Source organism: Scophthalmus maximus, chromosome 8 (genome assembly GCF_022379125.1).
Source record: "Scophthalmus maximus strain ysfricsl-2021 chromosome 8, ASM2237912v1, whole genome shotgun sequence".
NCBI lineage: Eukaryota > Metazoa > Chordata > Actinopteri > Pleuronectiformes > Scophthalmidae > Scophthalmus > Scophthalmus maximus.
The window spans coordinates 21,345,189-21,361,494 of record NC_061522.1 but is presented as its reverse complement, the minus strand read 5'-3'; the positions used below and the strand labels follow the sequence as shown (position 1 = coordinate 21,361,494).

Here is a 16,306-nt window from a genome sequence, read left to right as displayed (position 1 = left end):
TGTTATAAATGACAAAATTTTGTATTTTGTTCATGAAATTTTTTTTATACCACTTACTATCCCTTCATCAATCTGTGCCTCCTCCATTAGAAAGTCTTTGTTATGCCAAACATGGACGATTTGTGGCTGACAATCATGCATTCTGCCATGGACCCGCGCACAGCCAGTGGACCGTCAGCTGGTCCCACAGTGGACCCGGAGCCGTCCCAGCCAGAGAGGGACAGCTCCAGCCAGCCATGAAGATTGTTTACAGTATTTCCTAGAGCTTTTGAAGTCTCACAATAGGAACTAGAGCCAAAGTAGATAGGTCGGAGACTAGTACAACCACATTCCCGGAGTGGTGTTCTCACTTACCACAGTTGAACATGGCAGCGTCGACCAAGGATACACTTTAAGACACATAAACTGTTTCTTGCTGCTCTGTTCGGTAGTATTTATGGTGCCAGGGGGGAAATGTGGTTTGTCTTTGAAGAATTTATATAACAATAAAGGACCTATTGAATAGGGACAGATATGTGAAGAGAGTCACGTTTGGCTCTTACCTGGGGGGGGGGGGTTTAAAGGAATAATTGGCATATATGTGGTTATAGAAGTTCATGATGTCCACGTGTGAAGATGGACATGAAAGCATTCACCAGATACCTTACAGCCTGCACACGACCAGTTTCTGCTGAGGCTTGAAAGTGAGATGGAGCAGCCTAGCCACTTTGATTATAGAAATGCAGTAAGTGGAGATTTACAGTATGACAGTATGTTGAATTTAGAGGCGTTCCATAGTGAACGGTTAGTGTGTGAAGGAGAGTTGTGTCCATTGTTGAGAATTAAGCATAAGCAGGGACAAAAAGGTGTATTGAAAAAGCTCAGATACTTGATGTTATGTTGATTCACCGTAAAACATTCAACCTTAAAGTGGCTTTATGAGAGCGGTTTGTCCATCAGGTGTTAGCTAACAGTATTGATTTTTGCTGTGACCAGACCCTGAGCACCCCCATTCATTTGCCAACCCCTCTTTGTATGCCAATGAAGCCATTGTCTATATGGAAAATATTGCTCAAGACAACATACATCATGTTGAGAAAAAATGTCATTCGCTCTGTAAATTCCACTCTAATGACAAACACGATAAGTGCAATGATAGAAACGCTACACAGGCTTTAGTATGATTTTGTAGAGACATTACAGTAGAGTTTATGTCTGAGAAGTACGAGGCCTCTAATACGTCTGTTGAATGTATGTTTGGACATTTTTTGGGTTATCTTTTGTTATTGTATGAAAATAGTTCTTACCCAGTTGCATTCTGAGTGGGTTATGCAAATTCTTGCACAAATACAAGTGAAATGTTTCTTCTTTTTTCTTTTCTTTTTTTAATGATTTCAGATGTCATTCAATCATAATGTCGATGAAGTACCTGGTGGTCTATTGATCTATTCATTCATTCATTCAACTTTCATGATGATGTTGATGGAAGTGACAGTGCTTTAAAAAGACTCTACATGCCATACTGTATGTGGAAAGACACACGACAAAGGAAACAATTCTTGGGTGAAGTCAATATCCATACTCTGTCATAGAGCATGTATTGCCAAGAATGTACAGTCTTATTAACAGGTTCCCTTTCTGAGACTTACTTTTTAACCCCATTTCTAATCTCAGCCAAAGTCCTTTGTTCAGGCCAATAGTGCCAGATCTCAATGGTACACATCCTGACAGGTAATATTTACAAATGTGTTACAATACCTGCATTAACATTGTTTACAGGAATTCTTACCTAGGTTTCTTTTTTCTTTGTTTGCTCTTAGCACTGTAACATTAAAATTGGGTTTTTTTTGTATGATCGTCTTATCCTTTATGCCTTAGTAACTTTTTGTTGAGTATGTGTTTTGAATGACTCCGTGAGGTGGGCTAAGGTTGTTTGTTTTGTTTTTTGGTGTTTTTTTTGTCTTCATCTATGGAAAAAAAAGAATGAAATGAGATTTTGAGGATATATGAAGAGTATGTTGTGATTTGTATCTGAGTTATAATGACTAATTTTAAGGCCAAATTCAGTGATTAAATCTATCTGCCTTATTTAAAGAGCTAAATAAATCTCTTGTCAATGAAAACACGTGCTGTGTATTCTCAAATTGTGGACACAAATCCTTTATTAATTTACTTCAGATTGAAATAAAGCCCTATCTAGTGAGACCTGTAGACACATGCCATGTGTTAATAATCTTATCACACTAATATATAGTATTCGACCCATTTACAGTGGTGGAGAAATTAATCATTGTGAATGTAAAAAGACAGACATGGCCTTGATGAGTGTAAAGCATGAGACCCATGTCGCTGACTACTAATTGTTTTAATGTTGCCTTACAAACTAGAAAAGTTTCGAATGAATGAAGTTTCATTCATTGGAAGTGAGAAGAGGCCCAAAAAAACAGGCTGGAAATATTTTGGGAGAATAACATGTTGTGAATGCACGAATAATAAACAAAAATTTTAAAAATCAGATTAAAACATTCAATTATGATGCAAATATGATGTCATCCCGCTGATGCAGTGATGAAAGGATCGAAGGCACACACTCCTGTGATCTCATCGCACGTAACGGGTAGTGAATCCTCTCAGAATCTCATTTGAGTTATAGCAGACACAGAGGAGAAACACTGACTTGCGTGACCACATTTGAAAGTACAAAACTGGGCCGAGACAACCCCCGGAAACACAAGCACAATTTCTTGAGGAACTGTTACTCTTGCTCTTAAGACCTATCAAGTTAGGGATCAGCTGCAGCTGAAGGTGAGGGAGAATTCTGCCAACTTTCCAGAGATGGCAGAAAAAAAGAGATTTGATTTTCCAGTACAGACTTTTCGGAGTGAAATAGCTCATAAGAAGGACATTATTCAAGAGAAGTCCAAAATTGTGGGAGTGCTTGAATGGGACTTAATAATAGATAGAATAGAATGATCTTTATGGTCATTACACTCTGGTACAATGACATTTTGTGTGGCTTCCTTGATACAGGACAAGAAAAAAGAAATAAAAGTGGTATCAGACAAATGGAAGCAGCTGGTGCGTGTGTGTTGCCAAAGTGTTTGGTGTGTGTAATAGAGGGCAACAGTGACTGCCCATTTTTTGAACAGCACCAGTTCTGGAAGTGAATTCCCCATTCATCGTCTCCATTGACATTTCATAAAATCCTAATATAATATCCTAATGAAGTCTGGAACCATCCAATAAGCTACAAGATAAATCCTTACCATAAAATGTTTTATTCGGCGCAAAGAAATAATTGGAAAATGGAAGAAAAGGCAAATGTACAAGGGGTACATAATTATGTTAAGAGCGAAGGATCTACTCATGCCATAAGCCATTGTGAATGCATTTCCAACGACACACGCTTCTTCTTGAATTTAGCCTTCATCATCATCATCATCATCATCACTCGTGTGTTTATATTGTCAAGAGTCTTGTAATGCATTGCAGCTTCTTTTGTGTGCGTGTAAAGTGTATGACGACAGTAGAGTTCAGTGGTAGCAGCGGGCACTAGTAACTTATGCTACGTTACATTACATCTCGGAACTCGGAACTCAGAACTCCGAAGTCGGGTTTGGTGGGGTTCCTCCGACTCGACAACCTCCGAGTCGTGAGGTATGATTGAACGACGACCCGATGACCGAGCTCCGGGTACGAGGGAACACAACATTACTAGCTGACATGAAGTTAGCAGGTGTAGTGAGCGTTTCCGTGGTAACAGTGAGCTCCACCAATCAGAGACGTCGATGTTACACGATCAGGATTGAGGGTAGTGTAGTGTTTCTCGATGACATCGCAAACTAAAATAATGGTTTTTTTTAAAACAAGGTTGATTTCATATGAACTTGTTGCCTCAGAAAAGGCATCTGTGTCCTCATACTGCCCAAACTTTATTTTGTTTGTAATATGTGTTTTCTAAATTATTCGTGTCATAACATAAACTAAAAATTGACTGAATACATTGGAGGTTCTCTGAGGGACTATAGTGAAGTCCTGGTCAGTTGTCATTTTATTATGCAATATAGTATGCATTTTCTCAGTGTAGATGTTATATTTCTTAGCTTTTAATTATTTATTTTTTTTGCATTGTCTAATAACTTGGGAATACTTCAATCAGAAAATAATATTCTCTTGGGTGGTGGCGGCACAGAGACTGCTTATGTATAGGGCCCAGAATTTGGCGCACACACACACACACACACACACACGTTGCTGCTCCAGCGGAAGTTTACGGTTGCTTGGCAACGCCTCTGCGGGGTTTTTTTTTATCAGTACTACACTGGTAAGTAACCTCTAGCTTTAAGAGCTGTTAGAATCGGGGTGATTTGTACTATCGGTTACCACAAATGCTTTCAAGAACACGCTGCATTTGTTTTAATTCATTCAACAAGCCAACTTCACTGTTGTAACCTGTGCGTTGGTGTGTTACCAAAGCTTCTGCCTCAGCTCCATTGCCTGCACCGCTCACTGTGCTGAGGCTACTTGAGTTAGCTATAGCCTAACTAACAGGTTAGGTTAGTGTCTGTTAGGCTAACAGGCTAGCGCTAGACTAAAGTTGACTAATAACTGGGATTAGGTTTAATGGCCTGATAGGAAAAACACTAACGTGTAAAATGCAAATATGTGAACTAACTCCCTTTTGACCACTTGTTTGTCCTCACAGGTTCAATGCAGAGGGCTGGGAGTGAGGAGGGTGAGGGGCTGGAGGGAGGGCCCAGGGTGGACGAGAGAGAGGCCAGGCCACAGGAAGGGCCGGATGAAGCAGCAGAGGGCCCACTCCCACCTGAGGTAACTTCTTCTGACGTTTTGTTTGGGCCTAATGGCTTTTAATCCCTTACCATCTCCTTATGAAGTCACGTTGAAGAGGGTTGGGTAGTATCGGAGCACATCTAATCTGGATTACGTAACCAGATTACCAAAAATAACTAACTATAATCAGACCAGATTGCAATTTTGTCAAAATGTGTGATCAGATTATAGTTACATTGTCAATGATAACTTCATTACATTTTGATTGTGTCTTTAAATATGGCAATTCATTCATATATTATATTAAATACATATATATATGTGTATATATATATGCACACACACATACATACAAAATAACGCTGAATATACTAAATCCATTTCATATGCATTGAAAATGTTTTCAATGTTTAAAGACATTCAAAGAGTAAATTTGTGGAACTCCAAATTTTGTGGGTTCGTCCATTTTTCTTAGTACAAGGTGCAATATTTTGAACGTTTGATTGTGAAGTAATCCAAAAGTATTCAGATTAGATTACATTGTTTTTCTGTAATCCAATGGATTACGTTACTGATTACAAAGATTGCCATGTCATTTGTAGCCAGTAACTGATTACATTTCAAAGTAATCTGACCCAACCCTGTGGATATATGTTCATTCTTTTGTTCAGGTGCTGTGATGTCCCACCTAGACTTCTACTGTTAGATGCACAGAACATTAAGTTAACAAGGAGCCCAGTATACAATTTCATACAATGTTACTCTGATGAGACAACAGTTACCAGTGACTGCGAAATCCAAAAAGTACTAATTCAATGTTTAATGTTCAATGTTCTAACTACACAATGACTCAATCATAATCGCTTTCAAGGAGCTTCATACATGCTTTCTGTCTGGATCCAAATCTGGTTCACAGGATGAGACAGATGATGACTCGGCCCCTCAGCCCCACCTCGCTCTTAGTGGTGCAGATGAAAACTCCCCCGTGGCCACAGATTCTGGTCAGTCTGTTGGGGATTTACATTTCAATTGGATGTAGCACAGTATGATACAGCATAGCACAGTCCAATACAATGCCATTTATAATCCTGAGAGAATTTAAATTGGCAAGTGCAACACAGGGGTCTTTGCAAAAAGAAGTAAGTAAAACATTACGTTACACTAATTTAGTGACTTAGAATAAGTTCATTTAACCATGAAGATATCACCCAAAAAGTGCAAGAATCATGCAAGCACATAAGCATTTATCTTTTTTTTTCTGATCCATTAGTTTAAAAGTCCATCTCTACCTTTGATTGATTTAATTAATCACTGAATATAGGAAAAGCACAAATACAATATATCCATTTAGAAGACATTGTCAAATACAGTCAAAAGTACTTCCTGGTTCATTCTTAGTTCAGTATAACACAGCAGTATGTATTATACTTTTATTTTCTGTGTTTCAGTGCAAGACAATGCTGCTCAGGTGCAGGTGACTTTTGACCTGTCAAACATGGGCACATCAGAGGACGTGGAGGACCAGGAGCTGCCGGAGGATGAGGACGGGGAGGAGTTAATTCTTCTTGATCCTGAACATGTTTGTAGTTTCTCCTTTAACATTTATGTGATTAGGATTTATTAAATGGTCCGAAATTTGTACTGCCATTCCTCAATGAGAATAATGGTTATCATGTGGGTGCCGAGTATGTTTGTGTATTAGGTGCATTGGTTAGCTTGTGTTCAACTAAGCCCAACCCCTCAGAAGCTACGTTGATGCCACAAAGATCGACTTGCCTCGATTCATAGACATCTGCACAGTGATTTTATAAACAGAATACAAGAGTTTCTTGCGTTCCCACTGTCATATCGTTGATGCTACGTGTCATCTGTTGGCAGCCCCTGGTCAGAGAGGAACAAGCTGCTCTGAACAATCGGCTGAGGAAGCAGCTGGAGAGGCTCGATCTGCAATTACAGGAAAAGGTTGTGTTTCTTTTTCTTTTCTGCCATATTTTCGTCCTCTTATCTTTAACTATGGGGTCTCAGTATGTCCAGAAGATGGTGCTGTTGAACTGTATGGAATGCAGATTCTATTTCCTTAATGATAACAATAAAAAGCTGATGAACCCACCAAACAAAGTATCTTTGAAAATGTGCTACAGAAAAAAGGAAACCAAAGTAAAACTACCTGGATTATTTGTTCTTTGTTCCCTTCTGTGCTCTCTCTTTCTCCCACTGCCACAGCTGGCAGAGGAGAAAGCGGATACCAGGCTCACACTGGAGATGGGTTTTGAGATGTCCGTGATTCAGGAGCAGCTGGCCAGGCTCCACACCAGGCTGGAGGACCATCATCAGACCAAGGCACAGGCTGAAGCCAAATGTCGACAGGCACAGGATCAGCTGGAGGAAGTGAAGGGCCACCATTCCAGTACTCTCGACAAGCACAGCAAAGCCACAGCCAGTGGTGAGACTGACTTGGTCTCTCTTGGGTCTTGATCCAGTATTATATTTCATTCTAACTGCGTTTTACCTAAACAGGCCTAAGGTTACTGATAAAGTCCATGATGATTCTTATGTTTGGAAATAGGAGCAAAATATAACATAGTTAAGTTGGGCTTGTTCTTTAATCTCTTGAAATAGTGAATCATAATGTAATTATTATCTTGTTTGAAAACCAGAAGCCAGAATCTGGCTCGTCTTACACACATGAATGAGACAACAACATGCATTGTCAGCGAAGCCACATCCAAGCAAAGAACACACCCAACAGCATAACATGTTCTGCTTATGAAGGTAGCTCGGTCATCTAAAAAAATACGGCTGCAGTTGTTTTCAAAAGCCATTTGGATTAAAACACATGGATCTGGATTTTAGTGCAAAAGGAGTTGAATTAATATCAGTTAAAATTGCAATATGAAACCTTAATCAACTCCTATGTTAAATTGAATTATGTTTAGAAGAAGTTTGAGATGCCATCATTTTCATAGCATAGTGTGCATGTCTGAAAATCAACCAGTACTTTGGTCCATTGGAAATACAACACTATCTCAGCACCAGTATGACTGAAGTTGTCAGCTCATGTTTCCAAACTACAGATTAGTGTGTTAAAGTTGACTCTTGTGTACCTTCTCCATAGTGTCCCAGCTACAGGTGGAACTTGATAAACTGATTCTGCACCTCGACTTGACGCAGGGCGTCAGTGATGATCTACGTTCCAATGTCAAAGCCATGAAGAATGCCAGGTGCAAAGCGGGAACTGAGAAGAGCCAGGCCGAAAAGCAGAAATTGAAGCAGGTGGACAGGATGTCATCATCGTTGGCCCCTTTTAAAGCTTTGACTCTATTTTGGCATTATCATTGATTTATCTACTGTCACTGGTTTAAAACACTCCCCTGTCATTAGGATTTGTATGTGGAGCGACTCATGAAGGACTTAGAGAGGCTGACTCAGCAGATAGCCATGTATGAGGCCCAGACCAGTGCTCAAGCAGAGGAGACACAGGCAGCCAAACAGGCCCACTCTGAGGTAACTATAGCATTGCAATTAAACATATATATATATATACACACACTCATATAAACACATGTATATATATACATATTTATATATATATTTATTATTTACTGCCACTTAAAGGGGCAGTAAGCGGCTCTAAAGAAATACACGGTTTGTAAAAATCAGTAAATATTTCCTCACCGTCCGTCAGCTGTCGCTTTTGAGTGTGTGCCGAAAAAAAATCTGGGTTTTCGGCTCAGCCCAGGCTCTGTGAATTGAAAACCAAAAAAATGGTGCGGACCGCACCACACAACAATGCAACTGCAGTTTGTAAACATCAGCGGGGAGATTATTTACAAAGTTAATGCAAAGACGCAACTAGACGCGAATTTTGCAGCACTGACTCAGGTGACACGAATGGTGCTGTAGGCGCGATGTGAAAATCAGGCAAAATGCGCCCATCGCTCGCGTTGAAATATTTGAACTCAGGCGACATATTCGCGACGCGATAGCCAATGAGCGTTGAGATCCTCCCTCCGTCACCTGTCGTCAGATGTCCTGTCATTGTATCAGGAATGGAAAACTAATTTCTATTATAAATGAGCAAGATTGGTTGAGAAACATGGTTGCTACTAGCCGAAATGTCTTCGCAAAGGGTGGGGCTTAGAGGAATATTGACCATAAGTCATTAACCATTTGTCCTACCATCAAAAATCTTGGTACATGGCTTACAGCTGTGATTGGCTACAGTTCTACTAAAAGCATTTTGTTGCCAACCTATAGGTGGCGCCACATTTTCAACAAACATGTATCTCCACAACCACTGAACAGAATTTCATCTAAATTGGTGTGCATGCTCTTGGGGCAAGTATCGATGATGTGAAGCGCCATCTTGATTCGTGAAAGTGGGCATGGCCTTTATTATATATATACATCCCGTGAAGGGGGGACGAATGGCAGTGGGTTTGAAGCCTCCAATCGCTGCTTGCGGATATATTTTGTAGTTGTGTTTCTGGCCAAATAACGAATGTTAGTCCAACATTTATTCTCTCTTTGGTCTCCTCCAACTGCTGAGATAAATATCTGACCCCTCAGCAACTCAATGCTGCACCATGTTCTATTAGCTATTAGCCATATGCTACCTATTAGCATGCAATAAATTGTAATCTGTTGGTTTGCTCTGCAGAGCTGCAGCATCAGCTGAATATCATCTGTGTATTCATCACTGCAAGTGGCACCTTTCACACAACACGCCGTTTAATCGTGTTAATTAAAATTTGGTCTTTGGCATAGAGCGTACTGTTTATCTGGCAGTAACTGATAATGGACAGCCTAGGGATTATGAAGACAGTACAGAATTGGCTTGATTTGATAATCATGCCACTATCACGTGACTAAATAAGCAATAAAGGCAGAGTATTTCTGTGTCCCCTTTCACGGATTCTCAGAACAACATTCATTTTTATTTGTTGAACGAAATGTAAGCTTCTATTATACAATGTATATTCTCACATCATGTGAGTGTTGATCCCAGTAGTCGCCGGCCGACAGTCCAGTCATGTTTACAACTGTGTGCAGGCTGAGATGGAAATGGAGTCCCTGGTGATGGTGCGTAGACAGCTGCTGCAGCAGTGGAACAGCAGCCTGGTGGGCATGAGGAGAAGAGATGAGGCCTTCTGTGCATTGCAGGAGGCCGTGCGGTGAGCGCTGGGGCAAGGGAGGGATGAATATTAATATGATTCTGATACACTTTAAATAATCAAATGCATTTCAGTCGTGCTGTGCAAGCGATTTCCCTGCTCGAGACATGCTTCATTAACTGCATTTTGGGAATAATGTTTTTCTCTACAGTCACATATTGTTGCCTTTCTCTGCTTCTCAGGCTAAATCAAAAAAGGGAATTGAAAACCAAAAATATATATGCAGACATATGTAGAAAGTATAACAGCATATTTGGATTATATTGGGACAACCCATCCTTACCAAGTCCCAAGTAACCACAGAAACAGCTTACAGCTTCTTCTTTTTTCAATGAAAAGTGAGTAAGATATGAGCTTACGGGTGGACATGGGCCAAAAACAACAAACAAACAAACAAATCCATCTGGAAAAACTTAACCTAACCACATATTAACAAAACCTAAGTAGAATAACTAACTTCCCTAATTAACTGTGGGACTTGTGAATCAAGCGAAATGTCAGTCCACCCTACCAGCTCTCAAGAACACAGAAGCCCTCAGCAAGGCAAATCAATGGTGTGTGCCCGGTTCGGACACAAAGGACACGAGTGTTCCTGCTGCAGCATGGCTGTGCCATCTTTGGCTCCTTATCCAAGAAGAGTCACCTGACAGCAGCCAATCCAGCTGCAGGATCTGGTGTCGTCTGCCAATCACCTCCAAATTAGCAATAATTTGGGAACAAATATCAAAATGAAAGCATGCATTCACACTTGCTTTTCTGCTTTTCCTGAAGCACGAAAGAGCACCAGGTGATCCTACTGGACAGGGAGATCGAAGGCTACAAGAAATCCACCACTGAAGAGCAGGAGAGGAATGAGACACTGACCTTGCAGCTGAACCGGTTCCAGATGGACGCAGCCACATCCAAAACGCTGATCAGTCAGAAGCAGGCACAGTACGAGGCTCTGCAGGCCCACTACAGCACCTCCCTCCGCATTCTGAGGGAGACGGAGAATACTCTCGTCAGGCTCACGAAAGTAGGTAGACGGGACAAAGTCTTTCCAGACAGTGGTTGTCCTTCTCTCTCCTTACTTCTATTACTATTTCACAAAATGATTCTTTCTTTCTCTACTCCTTTCCTTTCCTTCATCATTTTAGGAAAGCAACAGCCACCAGGCTGTAGCAAATGATCAGAGGAGGCAGTTGGAGAAGGAGAGTACTGTGCGTCTGGAGCTGGAGGACAAGATCCTGGCCCACATGCAGGAGAAGCTGACCCACCACAAGGCTGCCAAGTACTCCCAACGGCTCACCAGCAAGACAGCTGCACTCAAGAAGGAAAAGGTAAGGATGAGATATAGAAAGAACTCTAAAAGCAGAGTCTTTCAATATACTCATACTCATACATATGAGTCCAACTCAAAAAAGCTGGATGCTACATTTCCCATTAAGCAACTCAGTAGCCTCTGTCATCACACGTCCCCTGCCTCCTACAATCAGTTTGTCACTCCAGCTTTCTATTTTAAATTTGCAGTCTCAAGCGCAAGACAGGATAGGAATATAGGAAAGATATTTTTTCAAAAGTTGGAAAGGTCCATTCAGAGCAACAGAGGACATCATAGGACTGAGTGGTAGTCCTCATGATGGGTAAGCTCAACCTCTTGTGTAAAAATCAGTGGAGTGCTGCTATATTATGTAACAGACCATGGAAAGCAGTTGAAGTTGAGTAGTGAAGACGGAAGGATACAATAATGCCAAAAAAAAGAAAAGAAGAAAATCACAAAAACAACACATGTACAATATGCTCAGGATGAATACTCATCAAGATATTAGAGTTTTGTCTTATTCATTGTCTCTCTGTCCCTCCCCGTCAGATCTCTCAGTTGTGGCAGCTGGAGAACGAGTTGGTGGCAGTGGGACTGGAGAGCAGCGAGGTCAGCCAGCACCTGGAGAGCCTGGCCCTCACCCAGGAAGCCCTAGACGAGGAGATCGCCAAGCTCAACAAGTTGCTCACGTCCAACCAGGCTAAGATTTCTTCCTTCATCATACTCATCGAGCAGAAGCAGGCCACAATCGCCAGCTACAACAGGAAGATCAGCGAAATTGCGGCCAGCACTGGGGTGAGAGATCCTGGAGAAGAGATGATCCCAGGCTTTCTGTTGTTTATGTGGATTATTCAATGTAATAAGACATTTGAATTTTGACTGGAAGCTACGTAGGTGCATTGGAAACAATCTTTACAATTAGGTACTGTATATAGTAAAAACTGGAGACCCATCTTGCGAATAGAATCACACGTCATTGATGTTCAGGACCATGAATACACAGTAGTCATTACTACATTATTATATAAGTACTGAGTACTCATGGGTCGGACTAGCCCCTCTACCTACTTGGCCTCCAACTGTGTTGTCACACGTGTTAGGATTCCTGACAAAATCTGTCCATAGACAGACATATAAACACCTGTAATGATCACTCACACGCACGCACGCACACACGCATACACACACACACACACACACACACACACAGAAGATGATACTAGCCCCCCTGCCGTGGCCTCGGAATTACATTGTTGCCTTTGTGATCTGTTTGCCTCCATTCCCAGCATGAAGACCTGAGTCCCATGCAAATCAAAGTGGAGGCTTTGATGGCTCAGATTGAGGAGATGGCTGTGAACATCAAGAGTGACCAGCAGCTCTGGATGAAACGGCAGGGGACTCTCGTGGGACTGACCCAGGACATCCAGGCCGACAGAAAGAACATGCTCAAACTGCAGAAAGAGTACACCGTCATGCAGCAGAAGAAAATACGATTGGAGAGTATGTAATGTTATAAAGAAGCGCACGCACATGCAAAAATAGGTAAACGTTAATAAAAGCCCATTGTCAGTAAGTTACTAATAGGCTACTGGTTAGCTTGCAAACGGCGCGTGAAGTTTTAATTATTTCACAACATCAACATCTTACATAAAGCGGTTTATATCGTAAAACCAATTGCCTTCGTTCTTTAAACACCTCTCACACCATCTCCACCCCCGCCAGGTCAGATCGAGGCAGAGCACCAGGAGCTGACAGAGCTGGGGAAGAACGTGAAGATGCTGGGGGGAGACTTGGTCCAGCTCAACACGCTGGTTAGCAAGAAGGGGCAGCTCAGCCAGGCACTGGAGCAGGACAATGTGCTGATGGAGAAAGATTTCCTCCAAAGACTTAAGGCAAGCCGTGGCTGTTAAATTCATCCCTGCATTCCTGCATTTTTAATAGTAAACGATTATTAAAGGTGAATGATGTGTTTAGGAGGCAGAGCGGGAGTCAATTGAGATGCAGATGAAGCAGGAGAAGATCCAGGAGGAAAAAGAGCGACTCCTCAACAGTCTGGTGGAAGCCGAGTCAGTCACATACTCATTTCTTTTTGTTAAGTTTGAGTTCATGTACCTGTGTCTGTGTGTCATAATTGTCAACTATGAAATATTTTACAAAAAAATAGCCCTACTTCTATATCATTGTTGACTTCATCCAAACTAATGATGGTGCTATATTTCTGTGGTTTTAATAGCAAAATTTATGAACAGTCATGTCTAGAGTGTATGAGATAATATTTGAATGAAACTTATTCAGACATTTTTTTTTCCAATAACTGGATTGAAATCATTCAGTCATTGACAGCTCATGTCTGGTTTTCTCTATGTTCCCCCTCTCTACATTAACTGAGCGCTTCTTTTTTTTCATGCATCCTCTGTTGGGTGCTTGTGTTTGCATGTGACCTGCAGGCAGCAGATCATGCTGTGGGAGAAGAAGATCCAGCTCGCAAAAGAGACTCATTCAACAGTGGACTCTGAGGTGGTCAAGGGAGAAATCCAGTTGATGAAGAAGGAGATACACCGCATGGAGGTAAACACAGCGCGCACAATAGACAAAAGCATTACTAAGTTGTCATCCATCCTGCATTCATGCATGTTCAATGATTGCAGTTTTTTAACATCCTCACCACAAGCTACAAGAGGGTCTTTAAGTTAAAACTGAATTCAGTAAGTGAGATCATCTTTATTGATCTCAACTACTGAATTTAGGTACAATTTAATTAATGATCTATGTGCTTGTGTTTATGTTTGTGGCCTCTCGCTCAACGTGTGTCGGTCTGTCCAGGTGCGACTGGACCAGTTGCAGAAGCAGCAGCGGGAGCTTCAGAGGGAGGGTGTAGCAGCGGTGGAGAGGTGGGACAACATCAATCTCCGCCGGGAGGCCATGGTCCACAACAGCTCCCACAAACAGCAGGCCATGAAGGGTGAGCTGAGCCGCATCGCGCAGGGCCTGAGGCGCAAGATCAAGGACACAAACAGGGTAGGAGACGCATTTTGACTTTCCAATGTCTGCGTATGTACCCGGAAGAACAGTTATCTCACAAGGCGTGGTGTGCGTGTCTGCAGAATGTGTCGGATTGTGGGCAGGAGATCGTGGAGCTACAGGAGAGCCAGGAGAATCTGGCTGAAAGGCTTACACGGCAGAAGCAGCAGCTGGAAAGACTGTGCGACACCAGCTACACGCTTGAGCGTGACTACGTAAATCTCCAGGATACCAGAGACAGGGTGAGAAGCACATACACTTTACATATGCTACTATGCTTTAAAAAAGCTGTTTTTTCCCAGTTTCTATTTATGTTGTATACTGGTTTGTACTCGCGATCTGGGTGACTGACTCACTGTCTTGACATCTATTACACAATGCTGTCTTCATCTTTTGAAGCTCCCTAAGTAATATGTTATAGCTGGCATGTGTCAATCAAGTCTCCATTCAGAACTGAAAGAGTCATCCTCAGTCTTCTGCCGGTAAATGTTTGCTATTGATAAAATGAGGGTGTGTTGAGAGTGCTTCATGGGTTACTTACACACAGCTGCAGATTTACTATCGTGAGCATCAGAGTTTCCACTGTTGGAACCACTCCCAGTAACCATGCATTCCAAATATAGCAACTCTTTGTTCCTTTCTGCAGTCAGTCTGTAAATATTCTAACAAGAGAACGCAGAAAACTTATGCACTGTCTTTTTTTCTTTTCTTTTTTTACATTTCCCTCCCTCTAGAACTTAGCCCACCTACTGTCACTCCAGAGCCGGGCGAAAAAGCTGCAGGGTGCTTGTGGGGGCAGCTACCAGGCCACATCCACCAGCGAAAGAATCGATGCCGCTCTGCAACGCCAGACTGAGCGCATCCATGCTATCAGCACCATTGTGCACAGTGTCTGTGCGAAGTTCCCCCAGCACCAGGGGCCACTCCGCAGGCTGTCACTAGCGCTGGCAGCTCGCACGCAGGCCCTGGATCAGGACGAGTCCGGACCCTGAGGGGAGAACGAAGACGCGGCAGTGAGTGCAGGAGAGGAAATGCAAAGGAGGGAAAGAAAATGGAGATTGGAATGAGAGAGCGACATTAGACAGGTGACGACTTGTGAGGAACAAGAGGTTATTAAATGTAGTCTTTGCATGCTGTTTTTTGAATGATATAACCGATTATGAAACAATATAATGGAATAAACACAGAAACAACTATGTCCTACAGTGTTTGGCTTTTTCAATCCAGCTGCCACTGATTTATGGTTCAGTGCTACTGTGTCATTTAAATGATGAAGGCTTGATAACTAGGTGTGCCAAGGACAAAAGTTAATGTATCAGTGACAAAAAAAAACACTAATTAATTTTACCATTCAGTACAAGCATAATGTTCATGCACCTTTCATTTGGTCAGTTATTGGAAACAGGTCAGACAGCAGGACATTAATGAACTATTATCAGTGTCGGTCAGTGCAGGCAGCACATGCAGGGTGAGCCATTATGCAAAGAGTCTGGGTCAATTCTGTTGACTTTGGATGAAACAGCAGCTTTCATGAGTACAGTATTCTCTGGCGTCAGTCATCTTGTGATTTGAATCAGGAGAGACAGGTGGATGAGGAATAATTATTTACTGCAGATTTAACAGAATCATATGTGGTGTCAAGTCGAAAGGAATCTGCCCTGAGCAGCGGCAGAATCATTTGTATTTATTCATTTCATTATTTAATCAGGCTGTCTCATAGAGCCAAAGATCACTTTTCCAGAAGAGACCTGACAACAAGGAACAATCACAAAAACACAAATCAACAAAAAAAAGAACAATTTCTCAATACAAGGAACTAAGAAACAAGAAATTATGAAACAATGTCATAAAAAAGAGTCATAAAAAAACAAAGAGATAAAAATTTAAGGTAATGTATGCCTCCTACAGATGCTTGATTGAAAATGCCATATGCACTGAACATATTTTTGACACAAATGTGTGTAGTTATTCACAAAAACATGAAGCTAACCTGTCACTATTGTCAGGCTTCGTCCAAGCGGGACCCAAATGCAGAGTACAA

The 16,306-nt window shown here is 41.7% G+C and overlaps 2 protein-coding genes across 8 annotated transcripts in view; both read left to right on the top strand.

The window, feature by feature from the left end:
• LOC118312021 (testis-expressed protein 2) overlaps positions 1-2,102 on the top strand; it is a 29,827-nt gene extending 27,725 nt beyond the window's left edge. For all 4 annotated transcript variants that reach the window (XM_035636260.2, XM_035636261.2, XM_035636258.2 and 1 more), the window contains one exon: positions 91-2,102. In XM_035636260.2, coding sequence (XP_035492153.1) covers positions 91-240 — 150 coding nt within the window. In that variant the 3' untranslated portion in view covers positions 241-2,102. The remainder of the gene's footprint in view (positions 1-90) is intronic.
• A 446-nt stretch (positions 2,103-2,548) lies between these two features.
• ccdc40 (coiled-coil domain containing 40) lies at positions 2,549-15,463 on the top strand. 4 transcript variants are annotated; one of them, XM_035636264.2, is made up of 19 exons: positions 2,549-2,784; positions 4,685-4,809; positions 5,687-5,771; positions 6,219-6,349; positions 6,649-6,732; positions 6,994-7,213; positions 7,886-8,043; positions 8,152-8,274; positions 9,823-9,944; positions 10,716-10,959; positions 11,081-11,263; positions 11,794-12,039; positions 12,531-12,744; positions 12,967-13,136; positions 13,219-13,310; positions 13,692-13,812; positions 14,068-14,262; positions 14,349-14,507; positions 15,000-15,463. In XM_035636264.2, exons 2-19 carry the CDS (start codon positions 4,690-4,692, stop codon positions 15,255-15,257), a joined length of 2,925 nt encoding a protein of 974 aa, XP_035492157.1. In that variant the 5' UTR covers positions 2,549-2,784; positions 4,685-4,689; the 3' UTR covers positions 15,258-15,463. The 4 variants fall into 4 exon arrangements, with proteins under 4 accessions (XP_035492157.1, XP_035492156.1, XP_035492158.1 ...); XM_035636263.2 differs by lacking the exon at positions 2,549-2,784 and adding an exon at positions 3,624-3,672; XM_035636265.2 differs by lacking the exon at positions 2,549-2,784 and adding an exon at positions 4,285-4,303.
• Positions 15,464-16,306: the final 843 nt, after the last annotated feature.